At 35.3% G+C, this 16551-nt stretch overlaps 1 protein-coding gene across 2 annotated transcripts in view; it reads right to left on the bottom strand.

Moving 5' to 3' along the window:
- Window positions 1-4846: 4846 nt before the first annotated feature.
- LOC143255473 (dopamine receptor 1-like) overlaps window positions 4847-16551 on the bottom strand; it is a 53002-nt gene continuing 41297 nt past the window's right edge. The window contains exon 2 of one of the 2 annotated variants that reach the window (XM_076511193.1): window positions 4847-6320. In XM_076511193.1, coding sequence (XP_076367308.1) covers window positions 5155-6285 — 1131 coding nt within the window. In that variant the 5' untranslated portion in view covers window positions 6286-6320 and the 3' untranslated portion in view covers window positions 4847-5154. The remainder of the gene's footprint in view (window positions 6321-16551) is intronic. The other variant, XM_076511192.1, reaches the window with a different exon arrangement.

Here is a 16551-nt window from a genome sequence, read left to right as displayed (position 1 = left end):
CTGACTGATGTAGTATGCTGGTGTAATGTCCTTAAAATCAAGTTATTGATCGTGGATGTACTGAGTGCTCTGACTGATGTAGTCTACCGGTGTAATGTCCTTAAAATCAAGTTATTGATCGTGGATGTACTGAGTGCTCTGACTGAAGTAGTCTACCGGTGTAATGTCCATAAGATCAAGTTATTGATCGTGGATGTACTGAGTGCTCTGACTGATGTAGTATACTGGTGTAATGTCCTTAAAATCAAGTTATTGATCGTGGATGTACTGAGTGCTCTGACTGATGTAGTATGCTGGTGTAATGTCCTTAAAATCAAGTTATTGATCGTGGATGTACTGAGTGCTCTGACTGATGTAGTATGCTGGTGTAATGTCCTTAAAATCAAGTTATTGATCGTGGATGTACTGAGTGCTCTGACTGATGTAGTCTACCGGTGTAATGTCTTTAAAATCAAGTTATTGATCGTGGATGTACTGAGTGCTCTGACTGAAGTAGTCTACCGGTGTAATGTCCATAAGATCAAGTTATTGATCGTGGATGTACTGAGTGCTCTGACTGATGTAGTATACTGGTGTAATGTCCTTAAAATCAAGTTATTGATCGTGGATGTACTGAGTGCTCTGACTGATGTAGTATGCTGGTGTAATGTCCTTAAAATCAAGTTATTGATCGTGGATGTACTGAGATTGATCGTGGATGTACTGAGTGCTCTGACTGAAGTAGTCTACCGGTGTAATGTCCATAAGATCAAGTTATTGATCGTGGATGTACTGAGTGCTCTGACTGATGTAGTCTACCGGTGTAATATCCATAAGATCAAGTTATTGATCGTGGATGTACTGAGTGCTCTGACTGATGTAGTATGCTGGTGTAATGTCCTTAAAATCAAGTTATTGATCGTAGATGTACCGAGAAGTGCTCTGATCGATGTAGTATGCTGGTGTAATGTCCATAAGAACATTTATTGATTGTAGATGCGCGGAGTCCTCCGACGGATGTAGTCTACTGGTGTAATGTCCTTAAGGTCAAGTTCTTAATCGGGGTTGTAGAGTCCTCTGGCTTATGTAGTCTACTGGTGTAATGTCCATAAGATCAGGTTATTGATCGTAGATGTACTGAGTCCTTCGACGGATGTAGTCTACTGGTGTAATGTCCTTAAGGTCAAGTTTTTGATCAGGAATGTACTGATGAGTGCTTTGACTAATGTAGTCCACTGGTGTAATGTCCTTGAGGTCAATTCGTGATTGTGGATGTACTGAGTAATCTGACTGATGTAGTCTACTGATGTAATGTCCATAAGATCAAGTTATTGATCGTGGATGTACTAAGTGCTCTGACTGATGTAGTATGCTGGTATAAAGTCCTTAAGGTTAAGTTCTTGATCATGGATGTACTGAGTCCTCTGACTGATATAATGTCCATAAGGTCAACTTATTTACCATGGAAATATTGAGGAACCCGTAAAGACAACAAGAGACTAGCGGCATGGTTTTCATACATTGTCTTTTAAGACCAGCAAAAAGCATTTTTTACAAAGACATAAAAAACATTAATATCACATTCAAGATGAAACCACTGCTTGTCCAGTCCTGGATGATGGCACCAATTCCAACGTTACAAATCACTTAAGCAAGTCAGAAAATACCATGAAATAGTAAAGTAACATGAAACTAGTGATGTTTGGAACATTAAACTATGTATAATGGTAAATGGTAAAGTCACATGCAACTAGGTGTAATTAGAACATTACAGCATACACTTCACACCAATGAAACAACATGGTACACAGAAGGGTTTTTATAGTATGCTCTGTGCCAACCCAGACTCTATTTTCACAGTAGAAATATCAGTTTATTTTCTTATATGTTCATCATTTCTTCGTTTACAGTATTGTAATCAAAAGTTTTATGTTTACGCCACCCAGTTTTTATAATACAGATCCAAGTGGAAAATACTCATTTAGTTGGATTCCAAACAGATAGGCCGGGTCTTATGTGACCTGTTTAAATAACTCTTATTTATCTGATAAAAAACAACAAAAAAGTAATCTAAGGGTGAAGCTGTAGTGCAAGATTTCATTAGAGTTAATCGATAACAGTTGTTTAATCTCACATCAGTGTCACGGATATAATGAGACAAGGTGGGAAATAAATGTAGTTGTTCTTATCGGTAAATTGGCGACTGTTTCATTAATGGTTTTCCTGAATAATGATTATTCGAAATCTTTTATTTATACTGTAACATAAAGCGTTTCTTTTTTCTGTGATTAGAATAATAATGTGTGCAATTCTATGTATCAAACCTACTCTATTAGTTCAGCTACAGTTTTTTAACGATTTAGAAAAATATGTTCTTCGACTATTAATCAGTGACCATTAGAAACAAACTGACATATTCACAAAGAAAAACGATTTTGTATTGATCTTTTATGAATCCGAGTGCAGGAAAACGTTGTACCAGGAAATGTGAGATAAATATTTATTTGATTTCCTTTTATGTCCGGATAAATTTGATTACTTGGTCATTTAAATTGTTTTGTTGTTCAACACAAAATTACACAATGGTCTATCTTTGCTGTGTTCACCAAGTTACCAAACTTGGTTTACAGCGTTATATATGTCCTCTGACTTAGAACCACTGGAAAGTCATGTTTGCATGGGGGTGAAGTGTTGAGATTTTTTAACATAAAGTTATTGTTTTTCATATAATCATCAAACTTCGTTTCTTTCCCCGTCACATCAAACATGCTCGCCCTTTCAGCAGTGGGGGCGTTATAATGTAATGGTCAGTCCCACCATTCGTTAATAAAAAGTAGCCCAAATATTGGCGGTGGACGGTGATGACTTACACTGCTAAATTAGGGACGGCTAGTGCAGATAGCCTTCGTGTAGCTTTGCGCAAAATTCAAAACAAACCAATCGTTTCTTTATCTTTAGCTTGAAATGACTAAATAAGTAATAATCTTAATTTGATAATATACAATATTCAACACGTTAATGAGACTCCTTATATACATATATATGAATATAGTGAAATTAAATAATTATATCTAAATTATGTTAAATGAATAAACAAAATCATGAGGAAGGACTGCATTAAAAACAGCAAATCCCAACCTCTGATTAATTATATTATAACCATAAAATTTCAAACCATAAACCAAAACACACTAACATGAAATAAAATACGCTGTATATTTTTTGAAAAAGGGTCCTAGGGTACAAGCTACAACGTGGGATTATAAAATGTATCCTAGGTTTTGGAGGTGACTGAGAAAGTGGGACTTATATTGCGGTGGGGATACAACGTCTGTCAGTCTTAGCCTCCAATTCGCTAGTCTCTCATAAGAAAATTAGAAATTAGGAGAGCGAGAGGTGGGTGCTCAAGCCCTCAACGTCCCACATCTATATCACCCTTCACTGCCTGCAGACAGTTGTGGTAAGGTGACTGCTCTCCCAAGTTAAAATAAGAATAATAAAAGATAAACATAAAAAGATGAAAAATAATAAATAAATAATGAAAATAAGGTACTACCATTTGGTAAGTAAGATAAACTTACCTGTTGAAGTTAGCATTCCTGCCCCTAGTATGGTAGAGTCACTAATTACAAGTTCTTAGATGACCTTATTTTTAACTAAAAATAATTTTAGTAAAATTTTTCATTTTTTATATTTTATTTATTATTTTCGTCTTTTTTACATTTATCTTTTTCCTTCTCTTATTCTTATTTTAACTTGGGAGAGTAGTCACTTTCCCACAGCTGTTTGCAGGCAGCGAAGGACGATATAGATGTGAGACATTGTGGGCTTAAGCACCCACATCTCGCTCTTTTAATTTCTAATTTTCTTATGTGAGACTAGCGAATTGAAGGTTAAGACTGATAGACGTTGTATCCCCACCGCAATGTGGGTCCTACTTTCGCAGTCACCTACAAAACCTAGGATAATTTTATAATCCCGCATTGTAGCTTATACCCTTGGATCCTTTTTTTAAAGTATGCAGCTTATTTTATTTCATGTTAACTTGTTTTGGTTTATGGCTTTAAAAACTTTTATGATTATAATATATATAAATATATACATACATCTATATATAAATTACCCTTACTACGTATTAATGTGTCAATTATCACACTAGGCCATAGTTAAAAGTTTCGTACAAATTTGTTGACGCACCTAAAGTACCTTTCTTAACACTAGGACTAATCAGCTAGGTTTGAACCACACTAATAACAACATTTCTCAACACCAGGAATAGGCAACTAGGTTTGAATTATACTAAGAACGAAATTTTTCAACACCAGGGTAGGAACAACAATAACTATACATCTATTTTAGTATAAAGACTTCTCAGTTGGTTTGTAACACCAAGAATTATACGTCTTTCTCAGTATCAGGACTTCTCAGCCGGTTTCGAACAACAATAACTATACATCCTTCTCAGTATCAAGACTTCTCCCCCCGTCACACTAAACATTCTCGCCCTTTCAGCCGTGGGGGCGTTATAATGGTACGGTCAATCCCACTATTCGTTTGTAAAAGAGTAGCCCAAGAGTTGACGATAGATGGTGATGACTAGCTGCCTTTCCTCTAGTCTCACACTGCAAAATTAGGGAAGGCTAGCGCAGATAGCCCTCGTGTAGCTTTGCGCGAAATTCAAAACAAGCCAATCAGGACTTCTCAGCCGGTTTGAAACAACAATAACTATACAACTGTCTCAGTAACAGGAGTATTCAAAAATCTTCTTATAACAGCAGTTAAGAAAAAGAAAATTTAACATGTTTATAATATTCATACAATTGTTACTAGTTTTATGTGTTTGGAAAACTGACTGAACGATTTGTGGGCTTCTCGATTTAACGCCCCCCAGTGGCTCAGCGGTATGTCTGCGGACTTACAACGCTAAAAACCGAGATTTGATGCCCGTGGTGGGCAAAGCACAGTAGCCCATTGTGTAGCTATGTGCTTAATACAAAACAACAATCTCGATTTAACATTCAGCAAAAATTAAAACATAAATAAAAATTCAAAATATTTCTGCAATGATTTATTGAATCTTATCGACTAACAGCTATTTACAGTATCTTACAAAAACAACCCTACTAATACAGTACTTAAAACCTGGAATGTATAAATCACAAACAGTAATCTTGGTTAGAGTTCACTAACTTTCCCTGTGTCCTCACAATTAATCTCGATTCGTGACGTCATTGGCTGCAGTGAAAAAGTATCGCGATGGAACTGAATAATTTGAATAGGGGTGTCAGAAGAACCACAACACTCCCCCTTGATGTGTGAGAAGAGAATCTTCCTAAAAGCCTCTCGAAATTCCGTGTTAAAAATGCTGTAGATAACAGGATTCATGGTGGAATTAAAGTAGCCTAACCATGTCAAGCACTTCCACACTTGGTCTGAGATACACGTCTTACAAAAAGAGGCAATGATATTGACGCAGAAGAACGGGACCCAGCAGACTAGAAATACCCCCATAATTATCCCTAATGTGATGGCAGCCTTGTGGTCCATTATGTCATGGGATCCTTGGCTGACGGACTTCACTTTTTTGTGTGGCCTCGAACTTGATGAATTCTGCGAAGGCTTAGTTATAGCGCGAATACTTCTCACGTGTTTCTTCGCGTATAGGTAAAGTCTCGTGTAGAGCGCCACCATGACAACACAAGGAACGTAGAAACTGATAGTTGAAGATACCACAGCATATACTGGAGTCAGTTCCATCGCGCACATGGGTCGCTCTCTTTCTTCTTTGACTATTTCAGCCTTCTTGGGCCTGTGCCATCCTAAACTGATGGGCAGAAAGGATACCAGGCCTGACAACAGCCAAATTGCGCAGATGGAGACGACGACAACTCGTTTAGTGAGCCATCTTCCATAACGAAGTGGATCCTTAATATGAATGAACCGGTCTAGACTAATAGCGCAAAGATTCAAGATGGAAGCCGTACAACACATGACGTCAAACGCCACCCAAGTGTCACAGAACTGAGAACCGAACACCCAGTATCCCATCAGGTCGTTAGCGACAGCAAACGTCATTACGAGTGAAGCAACAAACAAGTCAGCCACAGCAAGAGATGCAAGGAACAGGTTTCCAATTTTACGGAGGTGCCGGTCACTGTAGATGGCCAGACAGACGAGAATATTACCAGTGATAGAGAAGAAAATTATAAGGCTTAGGAAGACACCCACCAGACATTTGATAGCCAGGTCAGTGGACTCTTGTTCTACATCTACATTGTTCTGGTTCGAATTGTTATCAGTGATCATGACAGCCAACACTTACTGCTCATCCCAGAGAAAACCTGAAAACAAACAACATAAACGAACTTAAAGAACGGATACACTTTCAACAATGATTAACAAATTGTCTCAAATCACACAGGCTTAAATACGTTAACTCCAGCTATAACATGAAAAAAATATAAAAAAATGCCTCACACCACGTAATAAAGCTTAAATACACGAACTCTAGCTACACCAATACAAAAGATGAACTACTTGTCTTACATCATAACACAGTTTAAATATGATAGCTCTAGCTATAACAACACAAGAGATAAATTGTCTCACATCATAGCACAGTTTAAATATGTTAGTTCTAGCTACACCAATATAAAAGATAAACTACTTGTCTCACATCATAACACAGTTTTGAATACACGAACTCTAGCTACAACAATACAAGAGAAAACAAATATGTAAATTTCTTACGTTTTGTCATATACTTAGATTCTGAAACAGTATACATGTGTTCATAACACAATGTCTGAATCAAAGTCACCTTAGATTCTAAAACAGTATACATGTGTTCATAACACAATGTCTAAATTAAAGTCACCTTAGATTCCGAAAAGGGAAACATGTGTTCATAACACAATGTCTGATAGGTTAGTTCTGGATCGTAGAAAGGTAGGTGACTCGAATCACGATATTAAACAGAACAGAATGTTGTGGTTATGTTCAACTCTTAGCAACGTTAATATCACAAAAGCAAACAAAGCATAATACTACTGTTAAGTTCCAGGTTTAGCAACCTTAGTATTAAGATAACAAACAGAACTTGACATCTTTGTTCTATTCCTGTTCTCTAAGCTTGATGTCAAGGTAATAAACATATATATAAACAGTACCCGGTGGTTATCAGTACGAAGCTCATAGTAACTCTATTCTGTATATTCTTAGGTAACTCGCAACACACTTATATAAAACATGTTTCTAACATAATAAAAACATTACATCAAACTCATATTAACATTCTCGTCACAGGTAGAAAGGAAATCAAATAAATTACTTTCTATAGTCTGTATTATTGTCCAGCTAGAACGAATATTCATACTTCAATGATAACACTATGTAACACAGATTTTGTTCCTGGATAGTATGTGTTATTTTTTAATTGCTTATGTTGTAAAAGTACAGAAAATGGCCATTATTCCTTTCAAACTTTGCTTTTGTGACCTGGATAATGGAACTTAGAAATTAATCTATTTTCTATGTAAAAACTAGCAAATTTACACATTTTCATTTACATAAGGTCTAAATAAAACAACATATGAATCAAGATGTATTTATACTAATGTTATACAAAAATGTTTAGAAGTGAGTAGTTTTTCGAGATTTGCGACTGTAATGTAAATCACTTTCACGTATCGGCCCACAAATATAGTCTCCCATCATGTTTTCGTTATACGCTCCCAGGTCACAAAAGCAAAGTTTGAAGAGAAAAATAGGTCTTTTCTATTTACTTTAGGCATAAGCAATTGGGAAATAACACTTTCTGCCCAGGAGCAAGAAAAAGTAAAAATTTTGTTACATAGTGTAATTCGAACATTTTTCTCAGGTGAAGACATTACGTTTTCGATTATAATTGGACACTTTTTACAGAAAATCATTTCTTCAAGTAGCTCAATAACTTCGAAAGTGAATAAGAGATGAATTGCTGTCGAAATCTCGAGTTTCTTTTAAAAGTATTTGAAAGGTATAGTTTTTCTGACCACGGTTACCTTAAATATCTCTCACCAGTAAAAAGAGCTATAACATCGTGTTGTTTGATCGTCTTTTTGTTGATTGTAGATCTTCAGTGTGTAATGAACTAACGTTATTACTTTACGAGAAGTACAGAAAGTGAAGAAATTTCGCACTTCACGTGTCACGAAATGATATGTTAACTGGACTGTTCTGGATCATGACGTGTTCACTAAGTTCGTTGTTAATTGGAAGTGGGCTAATCCAAAGAGACAGAAGCTGATATAAATACACCTGATGTAAATAATTTGTTAGTCAGTCAAACAGCTGCTAGAAACCGTTATTAACTAATAATGTTTTCCATTAATGTGTTTGATAGAACTCGTGTAGCCGGAACGATGTTTGAGAGTCCAACGTAAGCATGATGTTATGGGAGAAAATTATAGTGTAAACTACACACCACCCTGGTTATGTGTTATGTTTGTATGAAGTACACACCACCCTAGTTACGTGTTGTGTTTGTTTGTATAAAGTACATACCACCTTGGTTACATGTTGTGTTTGTATAAACTACATACCGCCCTGGTTATGTGTCATGTTTGTATAAAGTACACACCACCCTGGTTATGTGTCATGTTTGTATAAAGTACACACCACCCTGGTTACGTGTTATGTTTTTTATGAAGTACATACCACCTTGGTTACGTGTTGTATTTGTATAACACAGATTATAACCCTTAAAATTTCTCCCTCGTTACAAACAAACGAGGGAGAAGATATCCAGAGCTTATTGTCACGTTTATAAGTGAGCCTATTACATAAACAGGTTTATAAGTGAGCCTAGTACATAAATAGGTTTATAAGTTAGTATAGAACATAAATAGGTTTATATGTAAATATAGAACATAAATAGGTTTATAAGTTGGTCTAGAACATAAACAGGTGTATAAGTGAATCTAGAATATAAACAGGTTTATAAGTGAGTCTAGAATATAAATAGATTTATAAGTGAGTCTAGAACATAAACAGATTTATAAGTGAGTGTAAAACAAACAACTTTATAAGTGAGTATAGAACATAAATAGGTTTATGAGTTGGTCTGGAACGTAAACAGGTGTATAAGTGAATCTAGAACATAAACAGGTTTATAAGTGAGTCTAGAACATAAACAGATTTATATATGAGTGTAGGACATAAACAGATTTATAAGTGAGTCTAGAAAATAAATAGGTTTATAAATTAGTGTAAAACATAAACAAGTTTATAAGTGAGTATAGAACATAAATAGGTTTATAAGCTAGTCTGGAACATAAACAGGTCTGTAAAGGAATATAGAATATAAACAGATTTATAAGTGAATGATATAAAGAGATTTATAAGTGATTGTAGATAAACAGGTTTATAAGTAGTATAGAACGTAAAAAGGTTTAGTTTACGTCCGTCGAAACGGATACACGTGCACCAGTTCCGGATAGGAAGACAACTAACACATGCGTGTATGTTACGCACGTATGTGAAACAAACTACTTTATAGCCTTCTACATAAAAGGACCACCACGTGCACAAAGTAAACTGTCTAAACTGGCTCTTAGAATTTCCTTTATTTTGTTTTATTTGTGTGTGTGTGATTAACCCAACCTGTGTAAGAGCACTGCTGTGTATATAGGCAGAAGGTAATTAGTTTTCGTACAAAGAAGGAAAGCAGTAGGCTTCGATTATTTCTTAACCTCGCATTTGAACAAAAAACAAAGCACAAACAAGATGGACTCATAAGACCAATATTCAAGTATTATAAGTAAGTTAAATGTTTAAATTATATGTATGATGAGACGACAGTATTAGGTTTACTATACTTTTAACACTTCATTATTTATTTCGTCCTAAAGTATATGGTGTTAACACTAAGATAAACCTAACATCATTTCATTAATGTACTTTACTATAATCATGCTTCGCCAACTTAAAAGAGAAGTTAACAGCTGATAAATTTAAATTGCAAGGTAATTTTGCAAGAATCAAAAGAAGAAAATTCTCACAACGAAATCAGATAGACTCTATTTTTCATGGGCTTTGATGTTCCTTACGTTCATTTAATATCTTTTAAAAGTGATATTTTTATTCTGTACTAATAGAATAGAATGAGGTTTAATTATAATAAATATTTCTACAACAAATGTTTATCTTCAATTACACTAACATAGGAAGTTTACTCATGAAAAAAAAACAGCTCTGAAGTCCTAGATCAATGAAACTCAAGAACTTTTACTATTTTACTACGTGTTTCATTAGTTTCTGTTTAATGTGGCAAAGTTCCAACGTTTATTTTGAGTTTGAGACTTGAAGACATCTCTACAACAGCTCAAGGTATTTAATCGATAACTTCATTTATCCAATATTCTTCCAAACTTTCGTTCTTTGGTTTCTCTAGTGCATATTGGTGTAGAAAATACATTTTGATATTGGATGCGAACGATCCTGTAATGACAAATTAATGAAACATAACGTGTTAAGTCGTTTTTTTTTCAATCATTAAACATTCCTTCGAAATACACAACACCAACACCTTCAATCATTTTCATTTAAGTCATGACCATTACCCTTCTAACAACGCTACTGTCAGGATATATAAACACGACCACTATCCCTCTAACAACGCTACTGTCCAGAGAGATAAACACGACCACTATCCCTCTAACAACGCTACTGTCCGGAGAGATAAACACGACCAATATACCTCTAACAACGCTACTGTCAGGATATATAAACACGACCACTATCCCTCTAACAACGCTACTGTCCGGAGAGATAAACACGACCACTATCCCTCTAACAGCACTACTGTCCGGAGAGATAAACACGACCTCTATCCCTGTAACAACACTACTGTCCGAAGAGATAGACATGACCACTATCCCTCTAACAACGCTACTCTCATGATATATAAACACGACCGCTATCCCCCCCAGCAATATTCCTGTCAGGACATATAAACACGACCGCTATCCTTCCCAGCAATATTTCTGTCAGAATATATAAATACGACCGCTTTCCCCCCAGCAATATTTCTGTCAGGATATATAAACACGACCAAATATAACGTCTTCTGTGCGACATCTGTAGCACAGATAGAGATAAATTTAAATCCCGATTTTACAACTCAAACACAAACCATTATACATTTTATCATGGTCTGCACACTTCTACTGGTGGTTAAACACCAGTTTCCCATGTTTAAGGTAATCTTATATTACATAAATTTGAAGCATCACATGTTTTAATTTAGACACTAAAAGGCAGGAACTCAAATACAAATCATCACGTTTTAATGAAACCATTGAAAAACTAGATGAACAACGTAAGTAACCACCTCCAGTAATTAGACGACCAACCTGTGTAATTATCTCTTTAAACTACATAATACTAAGCTCGGTAATCACCTCCACGAAGTAAACTGTTAGCGTAAGCAATCATCTCCAAAAAGTAGACTGTCAGTCTAAGTAATCATCCCCAGGAAGTAAACTTTTAGTGTAAGCAATCATCTCCAGAAAGTAGACTGTCAGTCTAAGTAATTATCCCCAGGAAGTAAACTGTTAATGTAAGTAATCATCTCCAGAAAGTAGGCTGTCAGTCTAAGTAACCATCTCCAGGAACTAGGTTGTCAGTCTAAGTAATCATCTCCAGGAACTAGGTTGTCAGTCTAAGTAATTATCTCCAGGAAGTAGACTGTTAGTGTAAGTAATCATCTCCAGAAAGTAGGCTGTCAGTCTAAGTAATCATCTCCAGGAACTAGGTTGTCAATCTAAGTAATCATCTCCAGAAAGTAGGTTGTCAGTCTAAGTTATCATCTCCAGGAACTAGGTTGTCAGTCCAGGTAACCATCTCCAGGAACTAGGCTGTCAGTCTAAGTAACCATCTCCAGAAAGTAGGTTGTTAGTCTAAGTAATCATCTTCAGAAAGTAGACTGTCAGTCTGAGTAATCATCTCCAGGAACTAAGCTGTCAGTCTAAGTAATCATCTCCAGAAAGTAGACTGTCAGTCTAAGTAATCATCTCCAGAAAGTAGACTGTCAGTCTAAGTAATCATTTCTATCATCTTTTACCTGACTTAATTTTCTCGGAAAAACAGATTGTCAATAAGATTAGTTCATGCGAATTATCGACTTCATATGTTTTCATGTTAAACTGGAAAGTAAAATCTCATGTTCTATTTTTTATTCGCGTTAAACCTAAAAATAACACCTCACGTTCTATTTTCAAGAATAGTAGGAACATTGTCTTATTTTTGCTAAATCACAAAAAAGAATGTAACTAATATATTCGTGTCTCACAAAACGAACGTTTCTTAATTTCATTACTTCTCTAACACTAAATCTTTGTCATTTATTATTTTAGAAACAATAACCATTACACTCAAGTATTAATTTATTCTTTCTAGTTCACAGTTTCTCCTATTTCTAAGGAAAGCAACACAAATACAAACTCATTTTTAAATCAGTAGGACACAAATACTTTTCACGCAAAACTATCAAAGACTATCTGATCTTGACTTGAAGACTTTATCAGTGAAAGTGAAATAGAATGTAACAGCATGTCAATCACACAATATCTGTTATAATAGAGAAAGGTTAAATAGTTAAGATCTATGAATACTCCTAACGTGTGTTTCGGAGGCAACGAACCATGAACCCTAGACTCTCGGTTTCACAGTCAATGTATCCAATACTAATAGTAGTCCTTGGTGGTTTTTAAATGACATTTTGAATTTTGTGTAGTTGTTGTTTTTGTTTTGAACGCTATAACAGTAAGTAAATCTGTAAGATTTTTTAAACAAATATACAGAACTTCCCACAATACCCTTGCTTACAATTGAACTGTTAGCACCAAACATACATGTTTGTTCCTGCGTTAAAATGAGATGAGGTACTGCCTATCAACACTGGGTAATGTTTACAATTGAAACTTTATCTAGTTTATGATGTTGTAACGCTTACTTCTACACAGATATTTAAATGTTACAAGTCAAGCTGTATTCAATCCTCTTTTAATACCGACTTCAAGTTGGGTAAGACGACCCCGTTAGTGTATGTATTTAATTAATGTAGTTTTTTAATCAATGAGGTGTTTTCCTTATACTAGTCGTGAAAGTGTGGTGTTTATCTGATACCGGTTACTTGATTATTCCACAATATGTCATATTTATCAACGGCCCGGCATGGCCAGGTGGGTTAAGGCGTGCAACTCGTAATCTGAGGGTTGGGGCGTTATAATGTGACTGTCAATCCCACTATTCGTTGGTAAAAGAGTAGCCCAAGAGTTAGCGGTGGGTGGTGATGACTAGCTGCCTTCCCTCTAGTCTTACACTGTTAAATTAAGGACTGCTAGCGCAGATAGCCCTCGTGTATCTTTGCGCGAAATTCCAAAAAAGAAACAAACAAATTTATCAAAGAAAATACAATTCAGTCATTTAATTTTCTGGCCAAGCTTATACGCGAGATAGCTTACAAGAAAATGGTTATTAGAATATAAGTTCAAATTTTAATGTATGTTAACTATTTTATTAATATATATATATATATTACTATTTCGCAAATCATACTCTTGTTCGGTGATCTCACAACTTTTATCAATAGCTTTAGTTCAAGAATACACGTAAGCAACTGCTACAGTAGTATATGTCCTATCGATGGGTGTGGGGAAATGTTTAGATACCTTGCTTCTAGAATAATCCTTTCCCTCACACTCCACTGGAGAACTTACAGATGGCAACACTCCTCAAATATATACTTATCACATGTACACATTTTTCTCACGTACAGAATAGGTTGTTCTGGTAACTCTAACGTTAGTTAGCACATATACTGTACTGTTGGAGGAAATCCTAAATTATTATATAAAGTGTGTGAAGCAATTACTGGATATAATTCCAAATTAGAGCATGTTGTGCGAACAAACTGTTGTATAATAAAGTTTGGAGATGAAGAGATAGTAAAAGACACTTTATTACAAGTGTACCTCATGACGACATTGTCTTGTAAAAACGTTGTACATTTATAAGAAAGTTTCTTTTACTGCCCATTCAACTAGTCTCCAACCTGTTTTCGAACAAGTGGGTTACTCGTTAACAAATTTAAATATCGATACTTTAATGGCAAAATTTACAAGACAGCGCGCACAGTGTGTGAATATATTGTTGAATTGACTTCTAAATCAGAGCATATAGTGTGTAAACATATTGTTGGATAGGCTTCTATATCAAAGAGAATGCGTGAATGCATTGTTGAAAAGACATCTAAACCAAAGATTAGCTCAGAGCATGGAGTGTGTAAATATGTTGTTGGATAAACTTCTAAACCAAAAAATAGAAGTCTATTTAGTAATGTATTCATATACTCTAAGTCAGAGCATTGAATATGTGAATACTCTGATTAATAGAATTTTACATCAGAAAATAATGAATGTTGAATGAATTTCTAAGTAAAAGCATAGAGCGTGCTGAATAGTTAAAAAATCAGAAAATAGAGTGTGTGTGAACACCAATTGATATATATATAAGTTTTAAGTTATTTTTTGAAAAAAATCACCTCAGAGTAATGCATATGTTGTTTTATTACGCTGTCGAATATACTTCCAAAACTGTTTGTTATTCACAAAAAATATCTCTCGTCTTGAGTAAATAAAATTTCTTTGGTGACTGAAATTAACTGAAATACTGAGTGACTGTACTTTTGTTGTTACTCAAGTTTCAACCTAGTATTTATGATCTATAGTTGGAAGAAGGATTGATAGGAAGTAGAATAATCTCTAACATATTCAAAGTTCTCTAATAAGTTTGTCGTGTGCTCTCTTAATTTTTTTCGTTACATTTTCATAATGACATCATGGACTGCTGACGAATGTAGAAATATCACGTTGTTTTTGTTAAGCACAAAGCTATCTGTTGTCTGACCTCCTCAGGTTTCGAAGCCCAATTTTTAGTCAGCACAATCACCGCTGAGCCACTGGAATGGGAGCAGCGTAGAAGCAAGGGTTTTACCGAAAATGTGCGCCCCCCGCTAGTACAGTGGTAAGTCTACGGATTTACAACGCTCAAATCATGGGTTCGATTCCCCGCGGGGGACTCAGCTGATAGCCCGATGTGGCTTTGCTATAAAAAAACACACACGCACATACTGAAAATGTGAACGAAACTCTAGAAGAGTTAAATATTTCTCTCGCCGATCGACTTCAGAACGTATTAGTTTCGTTGGAAATTCTGTAGATGTAATAGTTTTTTCTACGCAACATTTTGTTTTTAAACAAATCAAATTTATTTGATGATGGAAATTCTCTATGACTCAAGTCGGATTACAAGTGACCAACTGACCAGCCAACTATGATAGCGACATCAATTCTCATACTAAAGAACACAGGGCCAGGCATGGCCAAGCGGTTAGGGCGCTCGACTCGTAATCTGAAGGTCGTGAGTTCGAATCCTCGACCCACCAAGCATATTCGCTCTTTCAGCTGTGGGGGCATTATAATGTTATGGTCAATCTCACTATTCATTTGTAAAAGAGTAGCCCAAAATTTAGCGGTTGGTAGTGATGGCTAGCTGCCTTTCAGACGGCTAGCGCAGATAGACACTGTGTAGTGTTGGGAGAAATTCAAAACAAACAAACAAATAAAAGAATATAACTATCTTGATTTAGTCGGATTATTAGTGACTAACTGACTAACCATAGCCACAACTTAAGATGAAGTTTTTTAGCCATCCTTTAAATGGAACATAATATTCGAGACACCATAAATTTATAACTTTAAGCTCTTTATACGGAAACAATAATACGAAACGAACTAAAGCCGAGTTATTGCAAAGTAAGGTAAATGTAAAGTTTTAATAAAAGCAAAGGTAGCGGATTATACAGAAACGTCTGAAAAACATGTTCACAAAGTAAAAAACATGTGGTTTTGAACGAACTTCGCATGCGTGTTTTAGAACTAAATAAGTCAAGACAGCCCATAAAATTGTATTTAGTGTAATGTTATTTTTTAGGAAATTACATGCGGATTAAATGTTTTCTGTAAAATACATCGCAAATGAAAAATTAAAGTAGAAATCAAAGTCAGTCGTCATGTAATGACAATAATGTACAATCGTATACCATAATCGTCGCATTAAAAACTTTGACAAAACATAAAACAGCGAAGTCGATTCTGGGAAAAGTTCGAGACAGACAAACATAAACGTATTATTTATATAGATGTCCTTACAGAGAGGAACACATTAGCCTTAGACGTCGACATAAAGTGTATCGTACGTTGTCTTCACAGACACAAACGTCGGCAAATATCCGCCCTGGAAACACCAAAATTCCAATGGCTAAAATATTTCTTTATAGTAGCTACTAGCTTAAGCCCTTGTGTATATTAAGGGCAAAATGTGAAAATATTTATCATAGAACCAGCCCACTTCCTCACTCAAAAGGTATATTTATATTAACAAGTTTTAAGTATATTACCCAAAGTACAGACACTCTGATTTTACTTTTATATATGTATACATTTTGAAAATCCATATATTTTTCAGATT

This window comes from Tachypleus tridentatus, chromosome 7, assembly GCF_004210375.1.
Source record: "Tachypleus tridentatus isolate NWPU-2018 chromosome 7, ASM421037v1, whole genome shotgun sequence".
Lineage (NCBI taxonomy): Eukaryota > Metazoa > Arthropoda > Merostomata > Xiphosura > Limulidae > Tachypleus > Tachypleus tridentatus.
This window is presented reverse-complemented; position numbering and strand designations above follow the sequence as displayed.